This window comes from Microplitis demolitor, chromosome 8, assembly GCF_026212275.2.
Source record: "Microplitis demolitor isolate Queensland-Clemson2020A chromosome 8, iyMicDemo2.1a, whole genome shotgun sequence".
NCBI lineage: Eukaryota > Metazoa > Arthropoda > Insecta > Hymenoptera > Braconidae > Microplitis > Microplitis demolitor.
Genome location: NC_068552.1, coordinates 12,385,237 through 12,413,193, shown reverse-complemented (window position 1 = coordinate 12,413,193; position 27,957 = coordinate 12,385,237). Strand labels below are relative to the sequence as shown.

The 27,957-nt window shown below is 27.8% G+C and overlaps 7 protein-coding genes across 14 annotated transcripts; 6 read left to right on the top strand and 1 right to left on the bottom strand.

The window, feature by feature from the left end:
* Nucleotides 1-186: 186 nt before the first annotated feature.
* On the top strand, nt 187-1,322 carry LOC128668480 (putative ankyrin repeat protein RF_0381). The gene is made up of 2 exons (XM_053741563.1): nt 187-1,177; nt 1,291-1,322. The coding sequence occupies exons 1-2, from the start codon at nt 187-189 to the stop codon at nt 1,320-1,322; spliced, it is 1,023 nt and encodes a 340-aa protein (XP_053597538.1).
* LOC103573929 (NACHT and WD repeat domain-containing protein 2) lies at nt 1,299-9,661 on the top strand. The gene is made up of 18 exons (XM_008553216.2): nt 1,299-1,455; nt 1,542-1,799; nt 1,883-1,971; nt 2,279-2,395; nt 2,472-2,675; nt 2,769-2,913; nt 3,007-3,232; nt 3,318-3,759; nt 4,603-4,800; nt 4,916-5,055; nt 5,126-6,007; nt 6,080-6,299; nt 6,380-6,815; nt 6,886-8,106; nt 8,415-8,784; nt 8,875-9,033; nt 9,105-9,294; nt 9,352-9,661. The coding sequence occupies exons 2-18, from the start codon at nt 1,697-1,699 to the stop codon at nt 9,526-9,528; spliced, it is 5,319 nt and encodes a 1,772-aa protein (XP_008551438.1). The 5' UTR covers nt 1,299-1,455; nt 1,542-1,696; the 3' UTR covers nt 9,529-9,661.
* Nucleotides 9,662-10,386: 725 nt separating this feature from the next.
* On the top strand, nt 10,387-12,569 carry LOC103573959 (putative ankyrin repeat protein RF_0381). The gene is made up of 2 exons (XM_014443581.2): nt 10,387-10,616; nt 10,699-12,569. Exons 1-2 carry the CDS (start codon nt 10,574-10,576, stop codon nt 12,228-12,230), a joined length of 1,575 nt encoding a protein of 524 aa, XP_014299067.2. The 5' UTR covers nt 10,387-10,573; the 3' UTR covers nt 12,231-12,569.
* A 283-nt stretch (nt 12,570-12,852) lies between these two features.
* LOC128668377 (putative ankyrin repeat protein RF_0381) lies at nt 12,853-15,008 on the top strand. The gene is made up of 2 exons (XM_053741194.1): nt 12,853-12,937; nt 13,045-15,008. The coding sequence occupies exon 2, from the start codon at nt 13,056-13,058 to the stop codon at nt 14,778-14,780; it is 1,725 nt and encodes a 574-aa protein (XP_053597169.1). The 5' UTR covers nt 12,853-12,937; nt 13,045-13,055; the 3' UTR covers nt 14,781-15,008.
* A 161-nt stretch (nt 15,009-15,169) lies between these two features.
* On the top strand, nt 15,170-16,516 carry LOC103573926 (coiled-coil domain-containing protein 115). 2 transcript variants are annotated; one of them, XM_053741192.1, is made up of 3 exons: nt 15,170-15,242; nt 15,326-15,868; nt 15,967-16,516. In XM_053741192.1, exon 3 carries the CDS (start codon nt 15,970-15,972, stop codon nt 16,465-16,467), a length of 498 nt encoding a protein of 165 aa, XP_053597167.1. In that variant the 5' UTR covers nt 15,170-15,242; nt 15,326-15,868; nt 15,967-15,969; the 3' UTR covers nt 16,468-16,516. The 2 variants fall into 2 exon arrangements, with proteins under 2 accessions (XP_053597167.1, XP_008551436.1); XM_008553214.3 differs by having other exon boundaries at nt 15,185-15,868.
* Nucleotides 16,517-16,926: 410 nt separating this feature from the next.
* On the top strand, nt 16,927-19,166 carry LOC103573928 (metallophosphoesterase 1 homolog). Its single transcript, XM_008553215.2, has 7 exons — nt 16,927-17,113; nt 17,625-17,834; nt 17,911-18,073; nt 18,141-18,272; nt 18,340-18,474; nt 18,558-18,789; nt 18,851-19,166. Exons 1-7 carry the CDS (start codon nt 17,082-17,084, stop codon nt 19,024-19,026), a joined length of 1,080 nt encoding a protein of 359 aa, XP_008551437.1. The 5' UTR covers nt 16,927-17,081; the 3' UTR covers nt 19,027-19,166.
* A 171-nt stretch (nt 19,167-19,337) lies between these two features.
* Nucleotides 19,338-22,712, bottom strand: LOC103573925 (heparan-alpha-glucosaminide N-acetyltransferase). 7 transcript variants are annotated; one of them, XM_008553210.3, is made up of 8 exons: nt 22,434-22,712; nt 21,890-22,068; nt 21,684-21,796; nt 21,503-21,609; nt 21,109-21,224; nt 20,934-21,031; nt 20,079-20,853; nt 19,338-20,007 (listed from the first exon to the last, which is right to left on the bottom strand). In XM_008553210.3, exons 2-8 carry the CDS (start codon nt 22,028-22,030, stop codon nt 19,648-19,650), a joined length of 1,710 nt encoding a protein of 569 aa, XP_008551432.1. In that variant the 5' UTR covers nt 22,031-22,068; nt 22,434-22,712; the 3' UTR covers nt 19,338-19,647. The 7 variants fall into 7 exon arrangements, with proteins under 7 accessions (XP_008551432.1, XP_008551433.1, XP_008551431.1 ...); XM_008553211.3 differs by having other exon boundaries at nt 21,890-22,049; XM_008553209.3 differs by having other exon boundaries at nt 21,890-22,129; nt 22,426-22,711.
* Between the last annotated feature and the right edge of the window lie 5,245 nt (nt 22,713-27,957).

Here is a 27,957-nt window from a genome sequence, read left to right as displayed (position 1 = left end):
TCATTATGAACTAAAAACGTCAATTACAAAAAAAAATCATTAAAAAATGGCAGTAAATATGTGATTCATACTTAATTATGGAATAATTAAGACTAAATTTCTTTATGATTTAATAATTATCTCATTAATTTATATTATAAAGTAAAGTTGATAAAATATTTAAGTATTTGCATGACGTCATTGACTATGGATAAATTTAATAGTAATAATTATAGTATTGTTTCGGCTTTACGAAAAGGTAATTTGGAGAAAGTAGAAGAGCTTATTAATTCCATTGATTTTTATAATCCATCATTATCGTTATCTGGATATTTCTTACTTTGTCATGCCATCAACAGTCAACATGAAGCTATAATAAAATTATTGATAAACAAAAACGTTATGGTTAATTGCAGTTGCAATTATAAAAAACTTCACAACACTCCACTTCATTTAGCTATTTTATATGATAACTACGATTTAATTGAAATTCTTTTGGCTAAAAAAGTAAATATTGATATCAAGAATCAATGTGGTAAAACACCCCTTGAATTGGCTATTATGAAAAGAAACATGGAAATAATCGAATTAATTCTTAATAATACCATCGAGGTAAATATCAGTAATAATGATTACACCATGTTACTATATTATACAATAAATGGAGGATTTATTAAAATAGCCATACAACTTTTATCTAAATGTTTTAATAATGTGATTGAAAAAGTATTTGGTTACAATGATCTATTGTACTCAGCAATCGATAAAAGATACTACCAAATTGTAAAGATTCTTGTCGATCGAGGAGTAGACATTAATTCAACGTATTCGTCTAGTTGGTTAATCAGTCATCAAACGCCATTACATCATGCTTGTAAAAATGGTGATTACATAATGGTTCAATTATTATTAAATAAAGGTGCTGATGTCGATATAAAAGATGAATTTAATAAAACTCCTCTTCATGTCGCTGTCCAAGAAGGACATGTACATACCGTCGTTACTCTTCTGAATCATGGAGCTGATGTTAATTCTTTCTTTTACACATTTGATGATAATTATTACACGGCATTGCTATTAGCTTGTGAAAAGGGTAATGAAGAAATAGCAAAGTTACTGTTAAATAGAGGAGCGGATGTTAATATTGAAAATAAATTTGGTTTAACTGCATTTTCTCTCGCTGTACGAAATGGGCACAGTAATATTGCTAAAATTTTATTAGATTTAGAGAACACTATTTTTAAGATAAATGATATTAAATTTTTATTAAATGAAACTAATAAATGTAAAATTCCATAAATATTTCATTAGATTTTTTAAAGATAAGTTATGAGCTTTTGTAAAGATAAGCTACTTAGTGTAACTTTCAAAATACTATTGTATCGCAGACATTATTGTAATTTTTTAAAAATAAATATTATTATAATCACAAATTATGAGTTTGCATGGATCATTTCGTGTTTTTATAAAATTATGGTAAAGAATATAATCATTCACTTGTAACTATATGTTGCGCAGTAATTTATTATTGGAAGTATTGTTAAATCAATAATATTGTTAAGTTTTGAAGGTCATGATAATCACCTGCGCAAAAATAATCGGATATTACCTTGGCAACCAGTAAAATAAAATATCGTTACAAATGTATTCTTCATTCTGTTTTTAAAAAGATAAGTTTAAAACGTCAAGTATTGGCTTTGTAAACAAAAATTAAAAAATGGATGAAAAAGTTATAGATTCAATTTTTTCTGGTTCACTTAAAAGTTTACCGCCTGTGAGTTCTAAAATAGTACGTATTTTTACGAGCTCTACATTTACAGGTAGGTATTTTTAATTTTAATAACTTAAATAAATATGTAAAAAAATTAAAAATTTTATATTTATTATATTTCATATTCAATAGATACAACAATGGAGAGAAATACATTGATGGCTCAATGTTATCCTAAATTAAAAGATTATTGCCGTGAAAAACATGGACTTGAATTTCAGGTATTTATGCGGCATTACGATAAGGCGCATTGTTATTTGAAAGAGGGAAAAGTATCTGATTGCTATTCATACCAGTATTGAGCCCTTTTGTTAATTTTATATTAATTAAAAAATAGAGAAATATAAAAAATACATTTTTCGATGTAAGGTAAAAGATATACTATCCGATCATTCCATGTATTTGTATATATATTTAGTAAATATAGATATAAAAATGCATGAATGATCGGGTACTAGTTCCTTGATCAGGTACTGGGTCTTTTACCTTATATCTATGATTACTAATGAAATATTTTTACATATTAAGGTAGTTGATATGAGATGGGGTGTCCGTGATGAAGCAACTGATGACCACATGACCACAGAACTCTGTATGAGAGAAATTGAAAATTGCCAACGGCTTTCAATGGGCCCAAACTTTGTTGTCAATATCTTTAATTTAGTATAAATATTATAATTATAAAATATAAATTTATAATTTTTTATGTATGTACGTCTAGGTTTTTTTAGGACAAAAGTATGGGTATCGTCCGATTCCAACATACGTTTTGAGTTCAGAATTAGATATGATAAAAGCTGATTTGGAAAGTCAAGGTACGGATGTCGAAGTTTTTGAAACGTGGTACAAGAAAGATAGTAATGCAGTACCGCCTACTAGTATTTTGCAACCTATTTCTTCGATTCTTAAAAATTTTAATAATAAAGTATACACAAAAATATTATAAACTTATAAATATCTGAGTGGATTTTGAAGTACAGCATAATAGTAATCATCATTTTTTTTTATAAATTTTTAGAGAATTCCAAAACTTCAGCAAGAAGATCAAGCAGCATGGTGGGATACGATGGTCAAAATGCAAAAGTTATTTCGAAAAGGTGCTCAATCGCTTTATAACTCAGGAAAATTTGATAAAGATACAATGCATAATTATTTTATGTCTGGTAATATCTATTAATAACAAAAAAAATCATAAAATATTATTCATTTATAATTAATAATAATTTTTACTAAAATAATTTTATTAATTTTCGTAGTTACTGAAAGAGAAGTAATCAACGGAATTTTAAATGTTAAAAATACTAAAAATCATTGTTTGGCCTACGTTCGTTATATAAACAATATAAATTTACAAAATTTGCGTAAAGCAGGTCTTTTTATTGATATATTAAACAGAAGCTTAGATAATGAAGCATCAAAATTACTCGCTGATTTGCGAGATGAAAGGCTACCAAATAAAATCGAGAGTTGTAATTTGCAGAGGTAAGTTATAAATGTTTTTCTTTTTATCTTTTAAAGATAATTTTTTATATATTATTAAACACAATTAAATTTAACAATTATATAGATACACGGTAGAGTGGATCGGTCGAGAAGGATTAGATCCCGAAACTCATTCAGAGTATCTTCAACATTTTATTACTCACTTTTATCGGAACATGATTAAACTCGTAGATCGAGCAATGAGAAAAGAAGATAGCTCTGCACAAGGACAAATAATAACAGAACTATTGCAGCATTTACATGCTTGTAATAATTCCGTTAGAGTGTTTTACGGCCGAGAAGATTCACTTGAAAAAATAAAAGATTACATGTTAGGAGAAAGTGATAAGCCTTTAGTACTTTATGGTGAAGGAGGTTGTGGAAAGACTTCATTGTTAGCAAAAGCAGCAGGGTTGAGCAGTACTGTTTGGCTTATGGGTAAAAAATCTATCAATATCATCAGATATTTAGGCACTACTCCTGATAGTAGTGCTCTTACTCCAACTCTTATTTCAATTTGTCAACAGGTAACATTACCCGCATACTTTTATAATAACAATTAAGGGGGAAAGGGGTCTGAGATATAAAAAAAAAGCATACTTTCGTGATTTTTTTTTCAGAGTATCTTTTTTTTTAATATTCTTAAAATTTGAGACATTATTAAGCAACATTTCCAGAATATTTTGCTAAATTTTTATAAAAAAATATTCAAAAATGTGCCAGTGGTAATGGGGAGAACCGAGCCACTTAAAAAAAAAGTCTCTATGCCGTAGGCAGGATAAATCATGACAGCCTCATCTGAAATCAAAAAACCAAAAAGATTTTTTTAGTACATAACTTTATCTTGGATTTGAACGAAGGAATAAATAAATATTAATTTTTGAATTTTTGGTAAAGGTGCAATCAAAAAACTCTGATTTTTGCCAAAAATTAATCCGTTTGTTTAATTAAAAATAAGTAGTTATTGAAAAAAAAATCCTTTGTTCAAATCTAAGATAAAATTATGTACTAAAGAAATCTTTTTGGTTTTTTTATTTCAGATGAAGCAGTCATTTCATCTCAACTCATTGAGTTATCCTGCCTACAGCATGGCGGCTTTTTTTTTTTGAGGTGATTCGGTTCTTCTCACTACCACTGGCTTCTTTTCCAATATTTTTTATGAAAATTTGGCAGAATAATCTTGGAATGATGCTTATAATAATGTCACAAATTTTAAGAATTTTAATAAAGAAAGTACTCTGAAAAAAGAAAAAAAAATCACAAAAATATCCTCTTTTTTTTGTATTTCGGACTCCCTTCCCCCCTTTATGGAAATTTAAAATATATTTTTTGTTATATTTTTTTTTATCTAATGTTATGCATATTTGTAGATATCATATAATTTTATGCTACCTTTTGATGAAATACCTGATGATCTGGTTCCACTGACCGCACACTTTAAGCATTTATTGACTTTTGCTTCAACCAATCAACCGATACTTTTATTTCTTGACAGTGTAGATCAATTGACAGGAATGCAGGGAAATAAATTATCGTGGCTTCCCACTCGGTTACCTCATTATTGCAAGGTACAACTATATATTTCCAATTTATGTTTTACATTTAAATAAATAAATAAATTTATGAATAGATACTTAGGTATAAATTAGTTATAAGTTTAGTAATTTATTTTAAACACGCTAGATGATTCTTTCATGTGCATCAGAGGAATCAAATCCAATAATTTCACGAGATTATCATCTTTTACGTCGCATGATAGATACTGAAGAAAGTTTTATTGAAGTTACTGCACTTGGCGAAGAATTAGCAATGGATGTTATTAAGTATGTATATACATATTATTTATTATTTTTAAAAACTAGTAAAAATTTTTGATGTTTTTAAAATAAATAGAATGTGGATGAAAAAAGCTCATAGAGACTTAAATAACTACCAATGGCGACTTGTGGCAAATGCAATTTCAAATTGTTCTTTGCCGATATTTGTAAAACTTGTATTTGCTGAAATATGCCGATGGCGTAGTTACACTAAACCGGCGGATACTCATCTAGCAAATACTGTAATGGACAGTATTATGATGCTGTTTGAGAGAATTGAAAAACAGCATGGAAAAATTTTAGTTTTTCATGCTTTAGCATACATTACAGCCGCAAAATCTGGTTTATCTGAATCAGAATTAGAAGATTTAATTTCACTTGATGATAAAGTACTTGATGATGTTTATCAGTATCATCTACCACCAGTACGTAGAATACCACCACTTTTATGGACACGTATACGTAATGATTTACCGAACTATCTAAGTGAACGTGAAGCTGATGGTGTAAGTGTATTAAATTGGTATCACAGACAATTCCGTGATGCTGCAAAAGAAAGATATTTTAAAAATATGAATATGGCTATGTATTTTCATTCAATGATTGCTGATTATTATCTTGGAATTTGGGGTGGTGGTATACCAAAACCTTTTAAGTATACAGAAATTCAACGTCATCGATTTAATTTACAAGACAAAGAGGGTGTAGCTGATAGAAAAGTACCAGAACAACCATTAGCTTTTTATTCAAAAGAAGGAAAATTATCACGTTACAATTTACGTAAATTTGGTGAATTGCCATATCATCTTGTTCGTGCGAGACGTTTTAAAGATTTATTTGAAAATGTTTTATTTAATTATGAATGGTTGCATGCTAAACTTAGTTCTTGTCCTCTTCAATCAGTACTGTCAGATTTTGAAGATGCTTGTAATAATATAGAAGATCAAAATTTAGTGAGGTAACTATCACATTATAGACATTAATTATAATTGTAATTATTATTATTGATACTATTTTTATTTCTATTCAGGGAATTGATGCTCGTAGCAGATGCATTGCGATTAGGAGGAGCTATTTTGGGTAATCATCCCAATATGCTAGCACCTCAATTAGTAGGTAGATTACTTCCAGAAATAGAAAATAATAATAATGTACGCATGTTATTACGTGCCTGTGATAATGACGGTATAAAAGATTGTTCTCTTATGCCTCTTTATCACTGCCTCCATACACCTGGTGGTCCCCTAAAAGTATATTATATTATATTTAATTATTTTACTTAATAATGCTCGTTACATTTATAAAATATTTTTACGTAAAAAAATTCTAGTATTCTCTGGAAGGTCATCAATTTGCCGTATTCGGATTTTGTCTAACGTCCGATTATCGTTACGTGGTATCAATATCAAATAGATTTATAACATGGGATTTAAGTACAAGTGATATGACTCGAGATGTAAATCCAGGTATTGAAGGAGTAATGCAACAGCTTGTTCTTAGTCCAGATAATCGATACGCTGCAGCTTTTACAAGTAACAATCAAATTGTTATTTTAAACACACTCACTAGTGAATTTGTTATTGTAAATAACCCACTGGTAAATGATGAAAGTGATGATAATGCAGTATGTGGAGTTTATTTAATGAATCAGTATGCTTTTATTTATGGTACACATGAATGGTGTAGATTTGATTTACGTGGAAATTTACTTTCAAGACACACTACTACTACACCACAAATAGACTATAATAAATGGAAAATTTTACGTAAGTTTACCCTTCAAAATGATGCTTTCCAATTAATAAAAATGTGAATTATAAATTTTTATTTGTACAGTTGTTGAGTACACCGACTTGACGGATTATAGGATTGTATTTTGGTCCGGCAAGTTAGATGAACCATCAATGCTAATTTTTTATAATAATGAGAAAAACAATGGCAATAATAACTGTGATAATCATCAACAGCATTTTGAATCCGATAAAAATGAATCTGAAGTGATTGCGAATCCTCTTGAATTTCACAGTGCGATGGTATTAACAAAAGACAAAAAAACATTTTATGCATGTACTACGAAAGATGATTATCGTGTAACTAAATACACTATCGAAATTACCGATAATTCATGCAGTTGCTGTTGGAAACGACAGTATGATTTACCACGAGCTTATAACGATAATACAGAATATATATTGCAATTAAAAATTGACCGAGATGAAGAAACATTATTGGCAACTACCGGTAATGGTTTTATTGTTTGGTGGCTGTCATTAATATCATCTGACATGGATGATAAAACTTGTGCAACAAAACATAATCCTGCTGTACTTACATTACCTCATGGTATCAGAAATATTAGTACTCGAATGCTTTGTTCAAATTCTGTAATGGTAAGTGGTAGCAGTGGTGATAGTAATATTGAAAATGGTAGTAGTGAGAGAAATTATGCAGTTGCTGGTGTAAGAAAAAATCTTTATGTTTGGAGTTTAAAAACATGTGAACTTTTGAAAACACTTGATGCTCATTTTGCACGAATAATTCAACTAGAGGCTTTAACTATTGGGAATTGGAATTGTGTTATAACTTCTAGTATTGATAGAACTGTTAAAGTTTGGAATATTGATAATATTTTTGAACAAGTTCACGTTATTGATAGACACGAATTACAAATTGATTCAATATGTTTAGCAGAAAATTGTAATTTAGCTGTAACTGTAACACGAAGTTGTGTTGGTGTATGGAATATACAATCAGGTAAATTAGTATCTAAATTAGCAGACAGTCCACTTGGTGCAATTGTTACTCACGCTGCAATAACACACGATGGAAAATATATTATATCTATTGAATCGGGTAATGTACTTGTGTGGAATAGAGTTACTGAACAAGTTCTATATAAAAAAGAACAATTAGATGTTCGTCAACTATCATTAATTCAACAACAAACGTTAGATTCCAATAGTGGTATTAAATTTATTGCTATTTCTAGACCTAATAATCCAGTTGGTATTGAATGTATGAAAACTACTGCAACGCTTATTATGCGAAGTATTCCAGGTATTTAATGTCTTCCACAATAAATTTTATTTTTAAATAATAATTATAGATTTTATAAAAAAATTATAGATAAATCGCAGGAAGAAGGACAGACAAACATTAGAATTTCAATTAATAAATGTTGAAAGTTTCGTCACTTTCATAGTAACTTCACCAGCAACTTAATTATTCAAATTTTATCGCCTATTTAATAATATGATAAAAATATGTTTGTCTGTCCTTCTTTCTGCAATTTATCTATAATTATAATTATTATTCGGACACGATAAGTTTTCCATATAAAATTTATAAAATATATATTACTGCAGATGGAACTATTTTATTTACTTTTGAGTATCCTGTTCGGTGTCATACTGGAACACCTTTTCGAAAAGTAGCAACAACATCAGATGGTGCAAATTTTATTGTACCAGCTGCTGAAAAATCAACAAGAGATTGTATATTAGTTTATAATGCAAATGTAGGAACTTTAATAAATAGAATTCCTATTAAATTACCAGGTTTTAAGGATATTAATAATGTTGTACCAATGCCAAATAAAGCACAATTTATTGGTATTATTGGTTCTGACAAAGGTATAATTATGGATATAAATAAAAAAAAAGTTATTCGATCTATTCCACGATGGAGTGGTAACATTAGTAAAGATGGAAAGTATACTCTTTATGCTCCTAGCAGGTAATAATATCAATTAAATGAGTATTAATATATTAATTAGTTACATAATTAATTATTACATTTTTTTTCAATCACTCCAATGAATAAAAGAGGTGGTTTGGAGCTTGTTGAGTTAAAAAAAGGAACAACAGTTAAAACATATATACCAAAAGTAGCCGAAGGTGTTTTTACAGTAATATCAATGTTCAATAGAACAGATGAATATGTATTCTACTATCATAGTGGTAGAAAAACAATTAGAGTCTTCCGGTAAGTCGATCAAATTGTTAATTTTTAAACTGCGCATACACTATTATATAAATTATTTAATTGTTATTTAGATCATCTGATTGTGAAATGATTGCCAATTATCGTGTGCCAGCTGAATTAAGCGCCGTTGATAGTACGTATGATGGCAAAAGTATTGTATTGGGTACAGTAGATGGATGTTTATCTGTTTTGGCTATTGCTGATCCACAAAAATCCGATATGAAACATTATCTCGGAGAATTGCCATCTAGAGATGAAAAGGTATGTATTAATTTTATTGTCATACAGATAATTATAATTATAATTATTTTATTACAGTGGAAGTCAAAAATGGAAAAACAAAAAATGACTATAAAATTTAAAGCAGCGACGAGAATCGCAAGAATTACATATGATTTACAAAATCGTATAGCGCGAAAAAATAGTAGTAATTTAGAAGAGGAAGAAGATAATTCTGATGATGAAGAAACAAGAAAAAATGGTCCCAGAGATTGAGAAGATATTTAAAATACCTTATTATTAATTAATCTAAGCTTCATTCTTCATAGTGAAGAGAAAAGTTACCACAGCATGTTTATTTATATTGAAATATGTAAACTTTTAAATATTTTTTAAGCTTATAAGCTACTTCCTATTCAAATACTCTCATTCAATTTATTTTATTTTATAACAATTCGAAGTTTTGTTGTTTTCATAAAATTAAATCAGAATTTTTAATTAGTTGGAGCTGAGATATGAAATTTATTGATGACTGTTAGGTAAGCAATCAGTGGTTTTCTATTCATCATTGCTGATTACGGCAGACGATTTATATCCTTCTTCTCCATGGTCCTGACGAGTATTCTCTCCCATAATATTTATTATGATCCTGAAGTAAGCCGACGTCTAATAATTTTTGGATTATCTTTCAAAACGATAAACTATAAAAAAACAAAATATTTGAAAAAATTGCACCTATAGTTTTTTTAATTTTCCTGTCTGTCAATTTCAGGATCATTATTTATTTCTAAGGCAATCAATGTTTACTTATGAAAATGATCGATTTATTTAGTCTGCTTAGTCATTTGCATCTTCTATTTTTTATATTTGTTGAAATTTTTGGGGTGAATTTCTATAAATAAAAATATTTTATCAGCTTATTTTGACAAATTTCTTACATGATTATTTTCAAAATAAAATTAACTTAGTTATTTTTATTCAATGTACTTTCGTAAGCGAAAATTAATTCATCAATAATTTTTGAATTATGAAGAAAAAAGGAATCTACATCATTGACGCAGCGCTATATGAATATTTTTGATAATTTATGAAAACCAATCAGAGTCTATGTTTACTTATAAAAATGATCGCTTATTTTAGTTTGATTAGTGATTCATTACTTCTTGGTGGCAACGAGTCATAGTAAAAGTTAGAAAGTCAATTCTTCTTCAAGATCACGACCGACTTGCAAACTTACGATCAATTATTAATTAATATTAATTAACACAAGCACATTTTTTAACGAAATTATTTATAAAAATTTTTATCGAATATCTCAAATATGAATAATAAAGAAAATAAAGAAAACAAAGTGAAGATAAAAGGTAAGTAATGTGATACATTCTTTTATTGTTGAAATAAATTAATAATTCAAAAAAATTAAATGATATATTAAAAATTTTTTAGCATCAGTTCGTAAAGATTTAAATGCTGCAAGTATTTTAAAAGAATCACTTTTATTAAACTCAAATGAATCAAATAATAGAATTACTTTAGATTTTACAATCGATCATTCAATAGTAGAAAAAAGTCTTGAGCAGAAAATATTGAGTATTGACGAAGTTATCAAACTTCTAACTGCTGCATCACGTGATGATTTTAAATGTATCCAAATGTATTTGATGAGTCATGGTATTCATATGAATACACTACAAAATGAAAAAGGTGATACTTTACTACATATTGCTGTTCAAAGTAGGAGTATTAAAGTTATCGAGTTATTATTGAGATGTAACTTTAATCTAAATATTTTAAATAATCGCTACAAAATACCACTGGATATTGCCATCGAAAATGGATATTTAGATATCGTAAGAATGTTTTTAAATAAAAATATTGATGTTAATTACCATTTAAAAGAAAAACAATCACTTCTTTATGCAGCTATTGAAGATAATAAGTTAGAAATTGTTGAGATTCTTTGCCAGTACGGCGCCAATATTGAATACAAGTGTACTTTCGGAATAGACGAAGGATTGACGCCATTCATGCTTGCATGTAAATTGGGTCTTATCGAAATTCTATTTTTTCTTAAACGAAACCAAGCGAATATACATGCCAAAGATACAAATCAAAGAAATGCACTTTATCATGCAGTCGAAGCAAACCATTTTGAGATTGTTCAACAGCTTATAAATTGGGGTGCTGATATCAATGTTACCAATAATTCAGGAAGCGCAAAGGGATACACTCCGTTACATGTAGCTTGTCGAAATGGTTATACCAATATGGCTAATTTACTTTTAGCTCGCACAGCTAATTTAAATGTTATATCGAAATTGGGTCAAACGCCTCTTCATCTGGCCATTAAATATCAGCATCAGTGCATAGTTGATACTCTTCTAGGACATGGCGCGGATTTCGAGGCTACATGTTTGACATCACATGAATATGGATATACTCCATTACAATTAGCTTGTAAAACTGGTAATATCAATATAGTTACATTGCTTCTCAATGCAGGTGCGAATATTCACAAAAAATCTGGATCTTCTCACGAATTTACTGCGCTTTCTGTAGCTATTCTTCATTACAATCCATTAGTTGCTGAACTTCTTCTAACTCAAGGAGCTCGTGTTGATAATAAGAAAAATATCATATACTCTCTTACTTTATTATGGAGGTACCCATTACTTAAGTTAGCTATTGCAAAGAACACTGAAGCTTTACTTAAATTACTGCTAGGTAATGTCGTTGATGGAAATAAAAATTATTCGGAGCTAGTACCGGAAAAGGTCGTTCCAATACCATTAGATAATAGTATAATCTTTTTAGCTCGAGATCCTGTCAGCCAAGAATTTTATGAACGTGAATATATAGAGGAATTCATTGACATAGCTATGAAAAATGGGCATACATCTATTGTTAACTATTTGACAAAATATTCACGTGCATTAATAGTCAGCAAATTTCACCTACGATCAATAGTTCGTAAATAATAATTATACACATAACAATTTTTCATCAAATATAAGTAATATATAGATAAAAAATTTATAAAACAAATCATATGAATTATGATTCATCTTTAACTAATTATTATTATTGATTAAAACGATCGACGAAAAAATTAATAGTTACGATTATAGTTCTTCGATAGGAAAATTTCTTTCTCTTCATGTTTATATTGTTAACAATGACAAAAAGAAAAAAAATAATAATTATCATTGTGAAAAATTTCGAATCTAAAGAAATTAATTGTATAATTTATATTTCATTTGTAATACAATTTTCATAATTCTTGTTTTTTTCTTTTTTTTTTAAATGTAATCAACATTAGCCGGTTTTTTACAAGTTTTATTTTTTTAGCTATATATCTTCATTTTGTATATATATTTTCATGTTGTAGAAATAAAAAAATAAAATTGTATAAAATTAATTAAACCTCGTATCAATTTATTCGAAATATTGTTGCTTATAAAATAAAACTTCTTCATGTTTTTTAAAATATCATTTCTTTTAAATTTATGCGGTATTGACTTTTCTCCTCTTCAGTATCAGCTGATATTTTCAAAGCATGCGCTCTTAAAAATGCTGTACATTATTTTTTTTATGACATTAATAGATCGTTGTTAAACAAAATAAAGTTGGTCATTGCTTATTATTTTTTAATTATCCTAAATTTACTCAAGTTTCTTAAAAATAAGTAAGTAATCAAAACGCATTTAAAGTATATAGATATTTACTATATTTAATTAATTAAATAATTATTCAAATAAATATTTATTGTAAATAAAATAATTCATTTAATAGTAGTTGATGGTATGACGTCAGGATACAATTTAATATCAGCGATTCGATTGGGACAATTTGACAGAATTAATGAAATGATTGACAGTGTCGATCTAACTCACTGTCAAGCTTATCCATTTCAATATATATTGCTTCTTAATGCTGTTAAAAATAATCAAACAAATATAGTCAAATTACTGTTATCAAAAAATTTTCAAGTTAATTATTCATCTAAAAAATTAACTAATTCGCCACTTCATTGGGCGGTTACAAATACTAATTATGAAATAATTGAAATGCTTTTGAATAAAGAAGCTGATGTAAATGCTAAAAATCAATACGGTAAAACATCACTTCATATAGCAATTGAAAAGAAAAATCTAAAAATAACTGAATTGCTTATAAATTTCGGAGCCGATATAAATGCTCTTACAAATCATCAAGAAACACCTCTTTACATTGCAACTAATAAATTATGTTTAAAAATGATTAAATTACTGTTAAACAAACAAGCTAATGTTAATGCTGAAGCAATGAATGGTGTACCCCCTCTCTTTCGAGCCATTGATTTACAGTCTACAGAAATTGTTAAATATTTACTAGAAAATGGATCTAACATAAATTTTGTATGTAAATCATTTTGGTATGATGGTTACACGCCTCTTCATTTAGCTGCTGAATTAGGAAATGAAGAAATTGTTAAAATTTTACTTGATCGAGATGCTAATATAAATGCTAAAACTAAAAATGAATTAATACCAATTTTTATAGCTGCTGAAAAAAATCATGGGAATATTGTAAAAGTATTATTAGATCACAGAGCTAAATTGTCTTCTAAAAATGAAAATGGTCAAACAATTTTGAATTATTCTGTTAAGTATGGGTATTTGATAATTGTCGAACAGATTTTAACACATGAAAAATATTACTTAGATCCTGATTCAACAGACAATTGGGGTACACCTCTTTTACATTTGGCTGCTCGCTATAATTATGCTGAAATTATTTTAAGTTTACTCAAACATGGTGCAGACATTAATTTAAAAGATCAATACGGAAGAACAGCTCTCCATATCGCTACTCAAGCAAGACAAATAATAGCGACAGAAACTTTATTAGATATGGGTGCTGGTATTAATATTGAGTGGGAAAACGGTCATACACCACTTGATGACGCCAATTTTCCGGCTCTTTGTAGTCAATTTGTAAGTTATAATAACTATGATAGTTTTGATAGTTATGATTCAACTAAAGACGCATTTATAAATGAAGAAATTATTGAAGTTTTGAATCAACACATTTTAAAAATGAAACTTGCTGGTTTTTATGTAAGTGAAAAAAATTATCAATCAGCTATTGATTATTACGATAATAATAATATTGATAATTACGAAAGTGAATGTAAACTAGAAATAGAAAATTTGAAGTCTGAAAAAATATGTGGTAGTATTTCTTTGTATGACATCTTCACAAAGAATAATAGATATTTAGCATTGTATGCGAAAAATAAAACTATTGTAAATTTTTTTGAATCAAATGAATATGAGTTAAAGTTTCCAATATATGGCGGTATTATTTATGGAAATTTTTCTAGAGGAGTAAGAAGGAATATATTTATTGATAAAATTGATGAGTATGGTTTTGATGAAATTTTTTATCAATTACCAATAGCTTGTATTGAGGAAATAATAAGTTTTCTCAATGAAAATGATTTAAAGGTATTAGTTGCTGCTTGCTATCAGCGCATTCTCAATTAACACATTTTTGTTTTACGGCAGACTATCTATGGTTATAACCATTTACACGAACGGTTTGCAACAAGTCTATGACTAGTCCGGAAGAGTTCGTACAGAGACTTACTAGCGATATGATTATTGGGCTGATAAACCCATAGCCATTGGATTTCGGTAGATCCTACATCTTCCCTCGAGTAACATAAACACCCTCGGTTCAAGGTGAACATCCACTACAGACATCAAGAACATCTGTACACAGAATTTTTTCATTCTGCTTTTGGTATAATATATAGATTAACTATAAACCGAAGGCTCTATGAGTTGGTCTGCCCAGCTCGACCACTCCTTAAGCCTAGAACTCGGTTACACAGTTTGAAGCCTAACCGGTTGTCAAGCTTCTAACTGTGTAACAACAGTTAGTAGCCCAAGGACAATATATTTCGATTACAGTTAACGAATATAACAAAAAACAGCGAGTTTATGGTATGATTCTTATCTGCTTATCGTAATTGTTTAAATATATAAAAAAAAGACTATTATAATTTTTGTCGTTGATAATTATAAAGATAACGCAGCAGGAGTACGCGATGATGGTGTACTTGGTGCCCATTTTTATGAATTTCTATTAACCAGTAGTTGATACCTCTACTCTTCATAGACGTGTATTCCAGGTGCTCTCAGTTGATACTGTATTTTTTACTTTTCTGCTTTCACATCATGATCAATAAGCTGTCATGTAAATTTAAATATTATGATTGTTATTATTTTTTATAATGAGACAATAAATTCCAAAAATGTATTAAACTTTTACTGATATGAGAATGAGAAAAACATATCCGAGTGATCTTATGTGTTCTATTATGGACAAACACAAAAAATAATTTTATATGCGCGCGCAAAGTTATATATATGTCAAGTAAATATGTCACATGATTTTTTTGTACATATTTGTAAACACACTGATAATTGTAAAACTATTTTATAAATTTAATAATATTTAAATTAATAAATATTAATAAAGAAAATCTAAATCACGAAATTGAAAAATAAATGAAAGAGATATTATTTACTTTGCATTTGAATTGAACATTTTTAATATTTAAATAGATGTAAGTATAACCTAATATTAATGATAGAATAGTTTAATTGTATTATTTAAATGTTAATAAAAATTATAAAATAATTAATTATTAAATAATAAACTTAGAAAATGACGACAACTATTGATGATGTTTGTGAAAAATTGGATAGTCTTTTTCTACGTTCATTAGAATTGATGGACGAAAAAATCGTATTGACACTACAATTAGAAAATCAAATGCGAGATGGACATATAGAATTAGCAAAAGCTCGATATATACGTGGGAAAGAAAGTGTAGGAATACTTCAAGTACCTCAGGACTCTACGATAAATTCATTATTTAATTTGGAAACAATATTCAATGAGGAGAATACGAATCAATCAATTGCAACTCCGCACTTTGATATCAGTATGAAAAGTAACGAGAATGGTAATGATAATTATGATCCTATTCGATGGTTTGGTGTTTTAGTGCCCCAAAGCTTGAAGACTGCACAAAAAAGATTTCAAGAATCAATTTATCTTTCTACGAAAATAGCAAATATTGATTCAGAACTAGAGAGTATTCCAAAAGAATTTGAAGATTCTAAAAATTTGAAAAGTAGTTTAATAAATGTTGAAGAATAATTTGTTATAATAAATATTTATTTTTAAAATATAATATATATAAAAAATATTTTTTTACTGTCTATTATTTATTTTTAACATGAGTGTGAATGTATCAGACATCAAACAAATTTTTAATTATTGATAAATAGAGTAAATAATTTATAAAGAAAATTTTTTTTAAAATGCGCATCTAAAAAATTTTTAAATTAACAAGTGCATTTTCTATAAATATTATTTTATAAATTATTTACTCTATTTATTAATATTTAAAAATTTGTCTGATGTCTGATAAATTCGCACTCATTTTTTAACAATATCGTGAAATTACATGTAAGGTAAAAAAAAAAAAATTTTAATTAATATTTTTTTCCTTAATTGTGGTACTTGTCACGAATTCGACAAGACAACCAACCTAACAAAACACGTGTGTTGCGTATATTACATCACCTGTCTATTTTTTTTTTTGACGTATGCACTTCTAAAAATAAAAAAAAGTTTGAAAGTGTTTTTTATGTTTTTTCATTTTTACTTGTAATTAAAACTAAAGAAAAAAATCCATGGTCTGGATTGAAATGAAACTTCTTCAAAGTATATTAATTTATACCAAAGATATAGTTTATTATCGATAATAAATGATTAAAAGAATTATGATTCGAAAATACAGGTAATTTTGAACCAAATACTAATTAATAAAAATGAACTTATACAGTTTGATTTAAATTTAAAGTTAATGAATATGCTGTCATAGGATATGAAAATTGCTAAGAATTAAAAAAAAAACTGATATATATTTACTTGGTAATACAATTGTTGGTTGGTTTGTTAGTCTGATTAAAAATATTTATAGCTTATTTTAAATATTAATAATTATTTGCATAACTCAATTATCAAAAAACTTTTTGAGACAATAAAGTAAGCAGACATCTGACAATTTTTTAAAACTTTATAGTAATAAATTAAAATGTTTATAAAGTAAATATAAAAAAATACACGTTTAGACAATTTAAAAATCAGTGCATGTATTTTTTAAAATTTTATTATTTTAATTGTTTAATTTTTTTTTATTTATAGTTAAAAAATTAACGTATATTTGGCACATTTACACTCATAACTTTTTTATGCACTTTAATAATGAATTATTTTATGAATAAAATTTTTTAAAATCTTTATTTCAGAGCCAACCAAAAATTTATTATTATTGCCATTATTTTAGGCATTACAATATTTTATAATGATTATTTTGCATACGAAATTCAGAAATTTAAATGGGCAACTAAAGACTGCAATCAATGTGTCAAAGTATTATTTGTCGCAGACCCACAAATAATAGGTGAAGTAAATGAAAATTATTTTGGCTCATGGTTCGCACGGTGGGATAGTGATAGGTAAAAAAATCAACATTAATTTAAAATTATAAAAATATTTATTACAATTAATAATTTTTAATTTTTAATTTATTAGATATTTAGCAAATACATTCTCAAGAGCTTTAAAACATTCTCAACCTGATGTGATAGTTTTTCTTGGTGACTTAATGGATGAAGGTCACATTGCTAATTTGGAAGATTTTACAAAGTATAAAAATAGATTAGATAAAATATTTGAAACCCCAGAGCATATTATGGTACAATACTTATATTTTTTTTTAATTTATTAAACTTTTTGTACTAATGTTAATTAATTTGGTTTAGAAAATTTATTTACCGGGTGATAATGATATAGGAGGTGAAGAAGATCATGTTAAACCTCGTATTCATGATAGATTTAAATTTGCATACTCGCAACCAGATACTTTAACTCATAAAGACGTAATTTTTTTTAAGGTAAAGTCAATCATTGGCAAAAATTATTTCTATTTTTAGTATTTAATCATTGAATCATTCATTTCAGGTAAATAGATTGACTCGTTATATGCCAAATGCACCAAAAGATGCTTTTTTAAATAATTATAGAGATAGAAATGTTACTAATGTTGTTCTTAGTCATATACCACTTTTATTTACACCAGGAATTTTTGTTAAAAATGTTTGTATTTTTATCAAATTTTAAAATATTTATAAACGCATTTTTTTAAAAAGATAATTAATTTTCTGAAATAATATTTATAGGTAATGAAAGAGCTTTCACCACAATTAATGTTCACAGCTCATGAGCATAAAGCTTTACACTTAAGTTTTGATTCAACAATTGACCAACTCAGTGTTGTTTGGGCTTTTCCACCTCATGAAAATCAATTTTATAATTTTAGAATGGAATTAAATGATATACACGAGATTCAAGTACCCACATGTTCTTATAGAATGGGTACACGTTCTATGGGCTATGGATTAGCTCACATTGGTATTGTTTTTTTTTCTTCAAATAAAAATAAACAATTATAATATTAATTTTTTTTTTCCAGATACTCAAGATAAATCTTTAGAATTTACAGTTTTATGGTTACCAGAACGTTTTCCTAAATTATTAGGATATCTTTTAGTGGTAACAATAATAATTGTTCTTGTTAAATGTACATTAATATGCAGTTGCTGCACGTCGCCTAATCATGTGGCCTACTCTCCAATACCCAGAGTATAATCATTTCTGATTACGGCAGACGATTTATATCTTTCTTATTTATATATGAAAGTACACATATATTTATTAGTATTAATATATATGTAGAATTAATAATTCTACTACACAGAATCCGTTCATTATTTCTAGCCAATGCTATTGCATATATATATATATATATATATATATATATATATATATATATATATATACGATTGTATACTATTAAACAAGCAAGCTGACATAAAATTTTAAATTACCAAAAATAATATTGACAATAAGTATTATATTGTTTTTTTTTATAGTTTAATAATTTATAATAAAAGAAGCAGTTAATCAAATAACAAAATACTGTATTTGTTTTCAATCAATTTTAACAACACTAATATTTTTTACGTATATTTATAAACTAATCTTAATTTAATTAAATAATTTTTTAAAAAATAATTTCTTACTCAAATACATTTAAATTTCACAAAAACTATCACAATGTGTCTTTGGCACAAATGTCAAAGACTTAATATTATTATAATTGTAAAGTGTAATTTTACAGATAACAAAGAAAAAATATATATTGTTATAAATAATAGCATCCGGGGGAAGCGATAATTTATAAACAATAATTATTATGAAAAATGATAATTAGATAGTTATTATTATATCTTTCTGATAAAGTCCGTAAGCGATTAATGACCAGAGTACTGTGGTCCATAAATTCATAGCAAGAAGTGAGGCATGAGTAGGATTGTCTATTTTCCATGCCCACGGGAAACTTTTCATTGTAAAGTAGTGACCCACATACAAGAAAATCGCATTTGCACCGGCATATGTAAATGGTGCTCCATTCCAAACTCGATGATGATCAATTAAGAAATATAAAATAGCAAAAAGTATAAATGCAAAACAAGAAGTTATTAGTACGAATGATATTGTCATCATATTTTTGCTAACTGGGATCATTCCATCTTTACTCCAATCACACAAAAAACCTGCAATCACTCCCTGCAAAACCATTAATAAATTATATTTAATACATTTTAATAATTTTTACTAATCATAAATTATTTACTTACAAGTACGACTGCCCAAACAAACCATCGAATAATTTTAGAAAAATTATGTAAATAGTAGCAAAATAATATTCTTCCTGCTTGTACTCCTAATGCAACAATTAAAACAGCTGACAAAGTATTCATTATTCCTTCTGGATCATGAGGTAAAACATGACCATAAATTAAATTGTTTGTTTTATTGTATACATGACTTCCCAAAATTAATCGATCAATATAACCAGCAGCTCCACCAGTACAATTACTATATTTTCCGTGATATACATTACCACCTGGACCAAGATATCCAGTCGGACATCCTGGTACAGGTAATAAAAATGTCAATAGCAAATGCGTTGCAGTAAGTGCCAAGATTACCAACCACTGTATCCAAGCATCCAGAATATCTTGAAGAAATGCAAATCTTCCATAATGAAAATTTCTTTGAGCTTGCATAGTTAAGGTTTCAATACTAGCGCAAATGAAATAAGTTATTCCAAGTAACTGAAGGACGCCAGAAAAACGTAAATCACTTAATCGTGTACCCCGTTGGCCATTTATTATTAAACCCAAAAAAATGAGAATCATGGCACGCTTCAGACATTTAATAATTATTCGTGATCGTGGAATTGAGAGTCTCAATTGAGAACGTACGGATAATACTATGGTCAAACCCATAATCCAAGCAAACCAGGGTAATACGAGATCAGCTACTGTTAATCCATACCATGGAGAGTGATTGAAAAATGTATATTTTCCTCCTCCATTGTTTACAAATATCATCAATAGAACAGCGATACTAAAATCAATATCAATTTAATTGTTTAGTTACAAATGATTAATTATGAATGATTAAAAAATATATAATTTTATTCATACCCTCTAAAAGCATCAATAGAACGAACTCTTATGCTTGCTTTGGTTATTCTAACTAATTGTTGAGATGGGGGGTCAGAATCTTGCAAAGGTCCCAGGTCCTGAGAAAAATTAATAAATTTATATACATAAAAATATATATCTTTCAATATAATGAATTTTAAAAATAAATATCTACGCTTTGATCGTCTGGAGAGTTTCGCATCCGGAATTTTTTAATCATCCGTATCAAAAAACGTGTCGTTCCAATCAATATCGCTCCAATTGTAAAAATCATAAATGCCGCTAAAAGAGCTAAAAATAGAAAAATGTAATTAATTTTTTATTAATATTAATTATTAGCATTTATATGCACAATATTCATAAGCGTGAATGTAACTGAGAAGTGGCAATTTTTAAAATTTTTGAATAAATAAATAAAATGTAAGTAGAATAAAAATTTAAAAATGCGTATAGATCAATGAAAAATTAGTACGCGCATTTTTTTAAATTTAATTATTTTAATTAATTCATTTGAAATTTATAAATTGTCTGATGCTGCTACATTAACACTCATATGATATTCTACTTACGAAGGTACTGATTTTTTGGTTCAATTATAGTGTAGACATTGGAGCATAAATGTTCTTCCGTTAAATTCCAACCATAGTAGCCATACTCTTCAAACTTAAATGTATCACTGAACAAAATATTTAATTTTTTATCAATGATATACAATTTTTCATATAAATTATTTTTATAAATTATACTTACTGACACCACTGGTATTTCCCTTTAACAAAATAAAAATGTAATGGGTATTCTGTAGGTACTACTAATGTAGTATTGCTGTGTGCTGATACATTAGCCCATGGTAAACAATCACACTAAAAAACAATTAGTATAACAAATATATATTATTCATTAGTATTAAGTAATAAATTTATAAATATAAATAAATAAATATGTAAATACTATACCAATTTATAATAACATTCTTCATTTGTAGCGAATAGTGAAAGAGGTTCATTATTATCATTGATAACTGTGAAGCAAGCTTCATCCATTCCAAGACTTTTATTAACATCCGGACAAGGATTAACGTCACTCATAGTAAACATTATGACAGGATTAATGATTCTATTTAAAACAATAACATCTATATCCAAAAATTATGCAGTTTCAAAGCTTTGTTTGTTAAAAATTTGTGCGCGGTCTTACTATAGACAAAAATATAATTAAAAAAAAAATGATATTTCAATTGATGTGTGAATGTAGCAGACATCAGACAAATTTAAAACTATAAATAAATAGAGTAAGTAATTAAAAAAAATTATATCTATAAAAAAAGTGCACTTATTAATTTCAAAAATTTTTAATGCCCATTTTTAAAAAATTTTATTTTATTAATTATTTACTCTGTTTATTAATAATTTTAAATTTGTCTGATGTAGCAGACATTCACACATTTCAATTAGTATAAAGTATAAATAATATAAATAAATAAATAAAATACATTGGTACCATGAACAAAGAGAGTGATAATATCTTGACCATAGCAATAATGCTAATTATAAATTATAATTACGACGTAATTACAATAATTAATATTCAATCAATTATATATTTTTATTAATCCAGTTACTGGATTAATTGTGTATACTCATTCGTCCGGCAATCAAATTAATTTAAAAATTAAATTTGTACCTAAATTACGACGATCTTAATAGAATAAGGTGGATAGGATAAGCTGCGTACTAAAGTGTAGATGAAATAATAATAATAATAATAATAAAAGGTTGTAAACACGGTATATACATATGTTTAGTATGAAAATTCACACTTCTTGTGGATATATGAATGAGAACAAAGCTTCGGAAAGTAATCAATAGATGTCTTTACTGCAATTTTTTTATTATTATAAATTTTATCCGTTTCTATTAATAGTCTAAGAGCCGGTGGGAGATCGACCTTCACCCATCGGATAACCAGATGAGACATATTTTGTATCAAATATAATTTATTAACAAACATGCCTATGATGGCTTGGCTATCAAAAAGTTTTCATGGCTATTTTTAATTAAATTAATTTTGATCAATTTTTTTTCATCACCTTCAGACTTTTGATAATCAAATGAATTTCATTTCAACTGATAGTTTTTAATACACAGAATATGCCTTCGTAGGCTTGTCTATTTATTTCTGTGCATGGCTACTTGCCAAGCAGATGTAAACAGGTAAGTCAATATAGGAAACTCTAGTGTTCTGATAACCAATCGAAATTGGTATCATAAGTAAGATATTTTAATTACAAAACTAATCGTATAGGCTTGTCTGCAAAAAATCGTTCATGAAATATTATTGTCAGGCTATAAAATTTTAAAATTGGAGCTATTTGATAGGTGCGAGAGAGAAAGTAGAGTGACCGAGGTCCGTGTAATAGATGAAGACACAACATAGCAGCTGCACGCTACCTGACTGTTGAATGTATCCGAGTGCGCATGCTCGTGTACAGTCGAAAATAATTTATTAGTGACAAAACAACACGTGCTAAATAATATTTATTAAGATGTCAAAAATTAGTAAAAAGTGTTTTTTGTGTGAAACGAAAGAGGAAAAATTGACTTTAAAGAAAATTCTTTTAAAATATGTCATTTAAAGTCATGTTCCGATATTGTACTGCGAGCACTGTTCAGTGCTCTTAATGCATGTCGGAGGTCACACCTTACAGTGGTCACAGTGTATATCGGAACATAGCCTAAAATTGGCTTTCTGTAACGAGCAACCTGCTGTCACTACGTGACTACCCAAATATCGGTAGGAAATTTATAAAGTACACAGAAAAAAAAGATTCCTTGCCGGAAAATTAAAATATTAATTTAAATAAAGAAAATAAATACGACCGTCTTTTTTTCCCGAGTAATTTTAATGTAATTCGAATGATATAGATAAATCGCTTTATCTCAATATTTGTCAATAAAAAAGAGTTTAAACTATGAAAAGACACAAATTCAAGTCAAGATCTTTTTAACGATAGAAAATTTAATAACATTAACTAATTTTAGCATGTAAATATGGCGGGACCAAAATCTTCCTTATTCTCTTAATAATATACATTATTCTTTATAATATATTTTAAATAATGAATATAAATTTTTTTATAATTTTAAAATTTTATAATTTAGCTGAAAAATGAAAAAAAATTTAGTTGAATTAATTTTTTTTTATTATTAATATATTTAATAATTTATTTTTCATTATTTTACAGCCGTAAGTATTTCTAATATAATTAAATTAGAGTTATAATAAATTAGAGTTTAAAATTACTGTTGACTGTGATAAATAAATGCTGTCTCTGTCACTCACATGTATGCGAGCATGCGCACTCGGATACATTCAACAGTCAGGTAGCGTGCAGCTGCTATGTTGTGTCTTGATCTATTACACGGACCTCGGTCGCTCTACTTTCTCTCTCGCACCTATCAAATAGCTCCAATTTTAAAATTTTATAGCCTGACAATAATATTTCATGAACGATTTTTTGCAGACAAGCCTATACGATTAGTTTTGTAATTAAAATATCTTACTTATGATACCAATTTCGATTGGTTATCAGAACACTAGAGTTTCCTATATTGACTTACCTGTTTACATCTGCTTGGCAAGTAGCCATGCACAGAAATAAATAGACAAGCCTACGAAGGCATATTCTGTGTATTAAAAACTATCAGTTGAAATGAAATTCATTTGGTTATCAAAAGTCTGAAGGTGATGAAAAAAAATTGATCAAAATTAATTTAATTAAAAATAGCCATGAAAACTTTTTGATAGCCAAGCCATCATAGGCATGTTTGTTAATAAATTATATTTGATACAAAATATGTCTCATCTGGTTATCCGATGGGTGAAGGTCGATCTCCCACGGTCTCCTCTACTATAACGTATAATGATTTATTTCCACAACTACAATTTTAAATTCAATTAACTGCAAATGTCTACATAAGGAACTGTCAACAACATAAATTATAATCTTTATTATAAACTATATAAGTACAGGTGTGGTCTGAAATGCCTGGTACACGAAAGTATAGCAGTGCTACGTTTAGAGTACGAGACATTAATGACAACATATGTAAACAAAAAAATTAGAAATAAATTAGAAATTATTTTTCGTAATGTTTCCAGTACTTATATTATTATTAATCTTAATAATTTTTTTATAATCTTATTTAATATTTTTATTTCTCTTAATTTCTGACTTACTTTGTTACGTTAGGTACTCTATTTATCTTTACATTTTGCGAGGAAAATACCCTGTTGTTGTTTTCATCGCAGCTTTGGGTCTTCCTCTCAATCTCACAACTGGTGGTAATGCGATATTCGACAAGTCAACATTATCGTTTGTATTATCTATTTGTTTTTTTTTTTATGGCTAGTCAACTTTAACGTTTCCAAGTTTTGACACAATTGACGGAATTCAGGCTCTGATACTTGTAGAGCGGTTTCCATTATTTTATCAAAGAGACCAAGTAAAATTCGCCGTTTTTCATCTTCATATTTTGTAATAATATATTCTGCAACACTAGAATCCTTATTCAATAATTCATGATGTGTCTTATCTGATTCGGAGACTCCTTTAGTTTCTGATATGGCAATAAACGGATTGGTAATTAAGGATATATCTAAATCGTCTTCTAAGCTTTCACGAAAAGTGGAACCTACATTTTTCAAATTTACAACCTTCGACCATTTGGGGTCGCATAATTGAGAACAAAAAAGATTTAGCTGAAAGTATTTCAGTACACTCAAAATATGAACACATGGTAATTTCGAGCTTACACGAAAGTGGCAAGTACAATCTGTTGTAGAAGCCGTAAATCGGTAGCCATTGATAATCATACTACACATTTTTGTTGCATTACAACTTTCAGTTATGATTATACTATTATATTTTTTTAACTCATCTGCAAGTTTGCTGAAGGCTACTTTAGTTAAAAATTCAGCATATTCATTAACGAAAGAACCGAGCTCATGCTCGATATTCAATCGTTTTAAGCCGTCTATAGCCGTTAATAAATTTGTTTCTTACTTGCTGGTATTTAACAATTTAAAGAAGTTAATAGCAAACTCACAGAGGGTACTATGATAGTTACAAATAGTTTTAATTTGTTTATTTGTAGTTTCAACAATATTATTTGTATCATTTCCATCATTAAATACTGCCATTGAAAACTTCGTCCATTCATCACGAATGCTATGCCAGTTATTATTAAAATAATTTACAACGCATTTTGGTGTTTTTGAAACTAATTCTTGGTATAAATTATCGTAATTTTTTTTCGATTTAGTGTAGGCTAAGTTTCTGAGTAATCTAAAACTCAATACTCTTTCTTCCTTGTTAAGTTTCATTAATTTAAGTTGTCTATCGAAAGTCTTCAAAGTATGGAAAAGACATAACAAAAATCGAGCATCAGGAAAAATTTCCGCGAAAGCATTCCTTTCAGTCAGATCTTTATCTGTCATTATGCAAGTTGTTTTTTTACAAGCTTCTTCATTCAATTCACGGAAATTTTTGGCGACCCATTTTATATTATCAGCTGTTTCAATTTTAAGTACTGCTACTCCGACAATTTTACCTCTTCCACTGCCAGTTTGAATCATTATTAAATATAGGGTAAATCCTAAATTAAACAATTTTATAAGTACCATCAATGAATAGCATTTCTGGCCAATTGCTCATTGATGTTTGCATGGATGCGTTGGTAAATATTTATTGCTCAAAATATTCTACGAACCGATAACGAAGAATATCTCCAGATTCATTGGCTTTTAAATTTAAATATACTGGCAGCTCACGTAATTTACACATTCGACCTTCTGTTTCCCCATGTTTTCTTACATCAAGCTATATATATATATATATATATATATATATATATATATATATATATATATATAAATTGGGCGTTCTCTTAGATAGTTTTTTATTGTTGCGACAATGTGCACATCGCATATATTATAAATAATACTTTGAAAATCTAATGCTTTCTCTCTTCTTAAAAAATCTCATAAGATCCGATAGCTTCTTATAAATTCTCATAGGAATGTTATGAGAATCAATGAGTTCTATAGGAAGCGGGAGTCCTCTTCTGATAGAACTTACTGAATATTATGAGATTGTATAGGAAGTATTTAAAAAAATTATTTTCTCATAGATTCTGATAAGGGATTCTTTATAAGAATTTATCGGAAAATACAAATGTTTATAAAAAATGAGTTTTTATACGATTGGATGAGATAAAATATTCACGAGATGTATAGGGATCTATAAGAAAATAATAAAATTTACAAAATTTCTATTTGGATGAGAATGTATAAGGAAATGATATTGTCACTTACAACTGGAATCTATGGGAAAATAATAAAACTAGCAAAATTTTTGTTTCAATGAGAACGTATGAGGAAATCATTCCGTCAGTAATGATGGGATTCTATGAGAAAATAATAAAATTTACAAAATTTCTATTTGGATGAGAATGTATAGGGAAATGATCTCGTCACTTACAACTGGAAGCTATGAGAAAATAATAAAATTAGCAAAATTTTTGTTTCAATGAGAACGTATGAGGAAATGATCCTGTCACTAATAATGAGATCCTATGAGAATATGAAATTAATAAGCTTCCCGTTTGTATGAGAACGTATCCGAAAATATTTGTATCAGTCACAATTGGATTCTAAAAAAAAATAATAAAATTTTCAAAATTTCTGTTTTAATAAGAACGCATGAGAAAATAATCCTGTCATTAATAATGGAATTTTATGAGAAAGTAATAAAACTTATCATATTCCCGTTTGTATGTTCAATGACTTGTTGTCTCATGTAAGTTATGGTATTTACGCATATTAACATATTAGTCTAGCAAACGAGTGCCTTTTTGACGAAAACCTGTCCAAGACGCACCACCGAATATTATGATTAAGGTCTGATTTAATTCGAAATGGCATCTATAAAAAAAAATTAAAGTGGAAATTTGGGGCTGAAAAA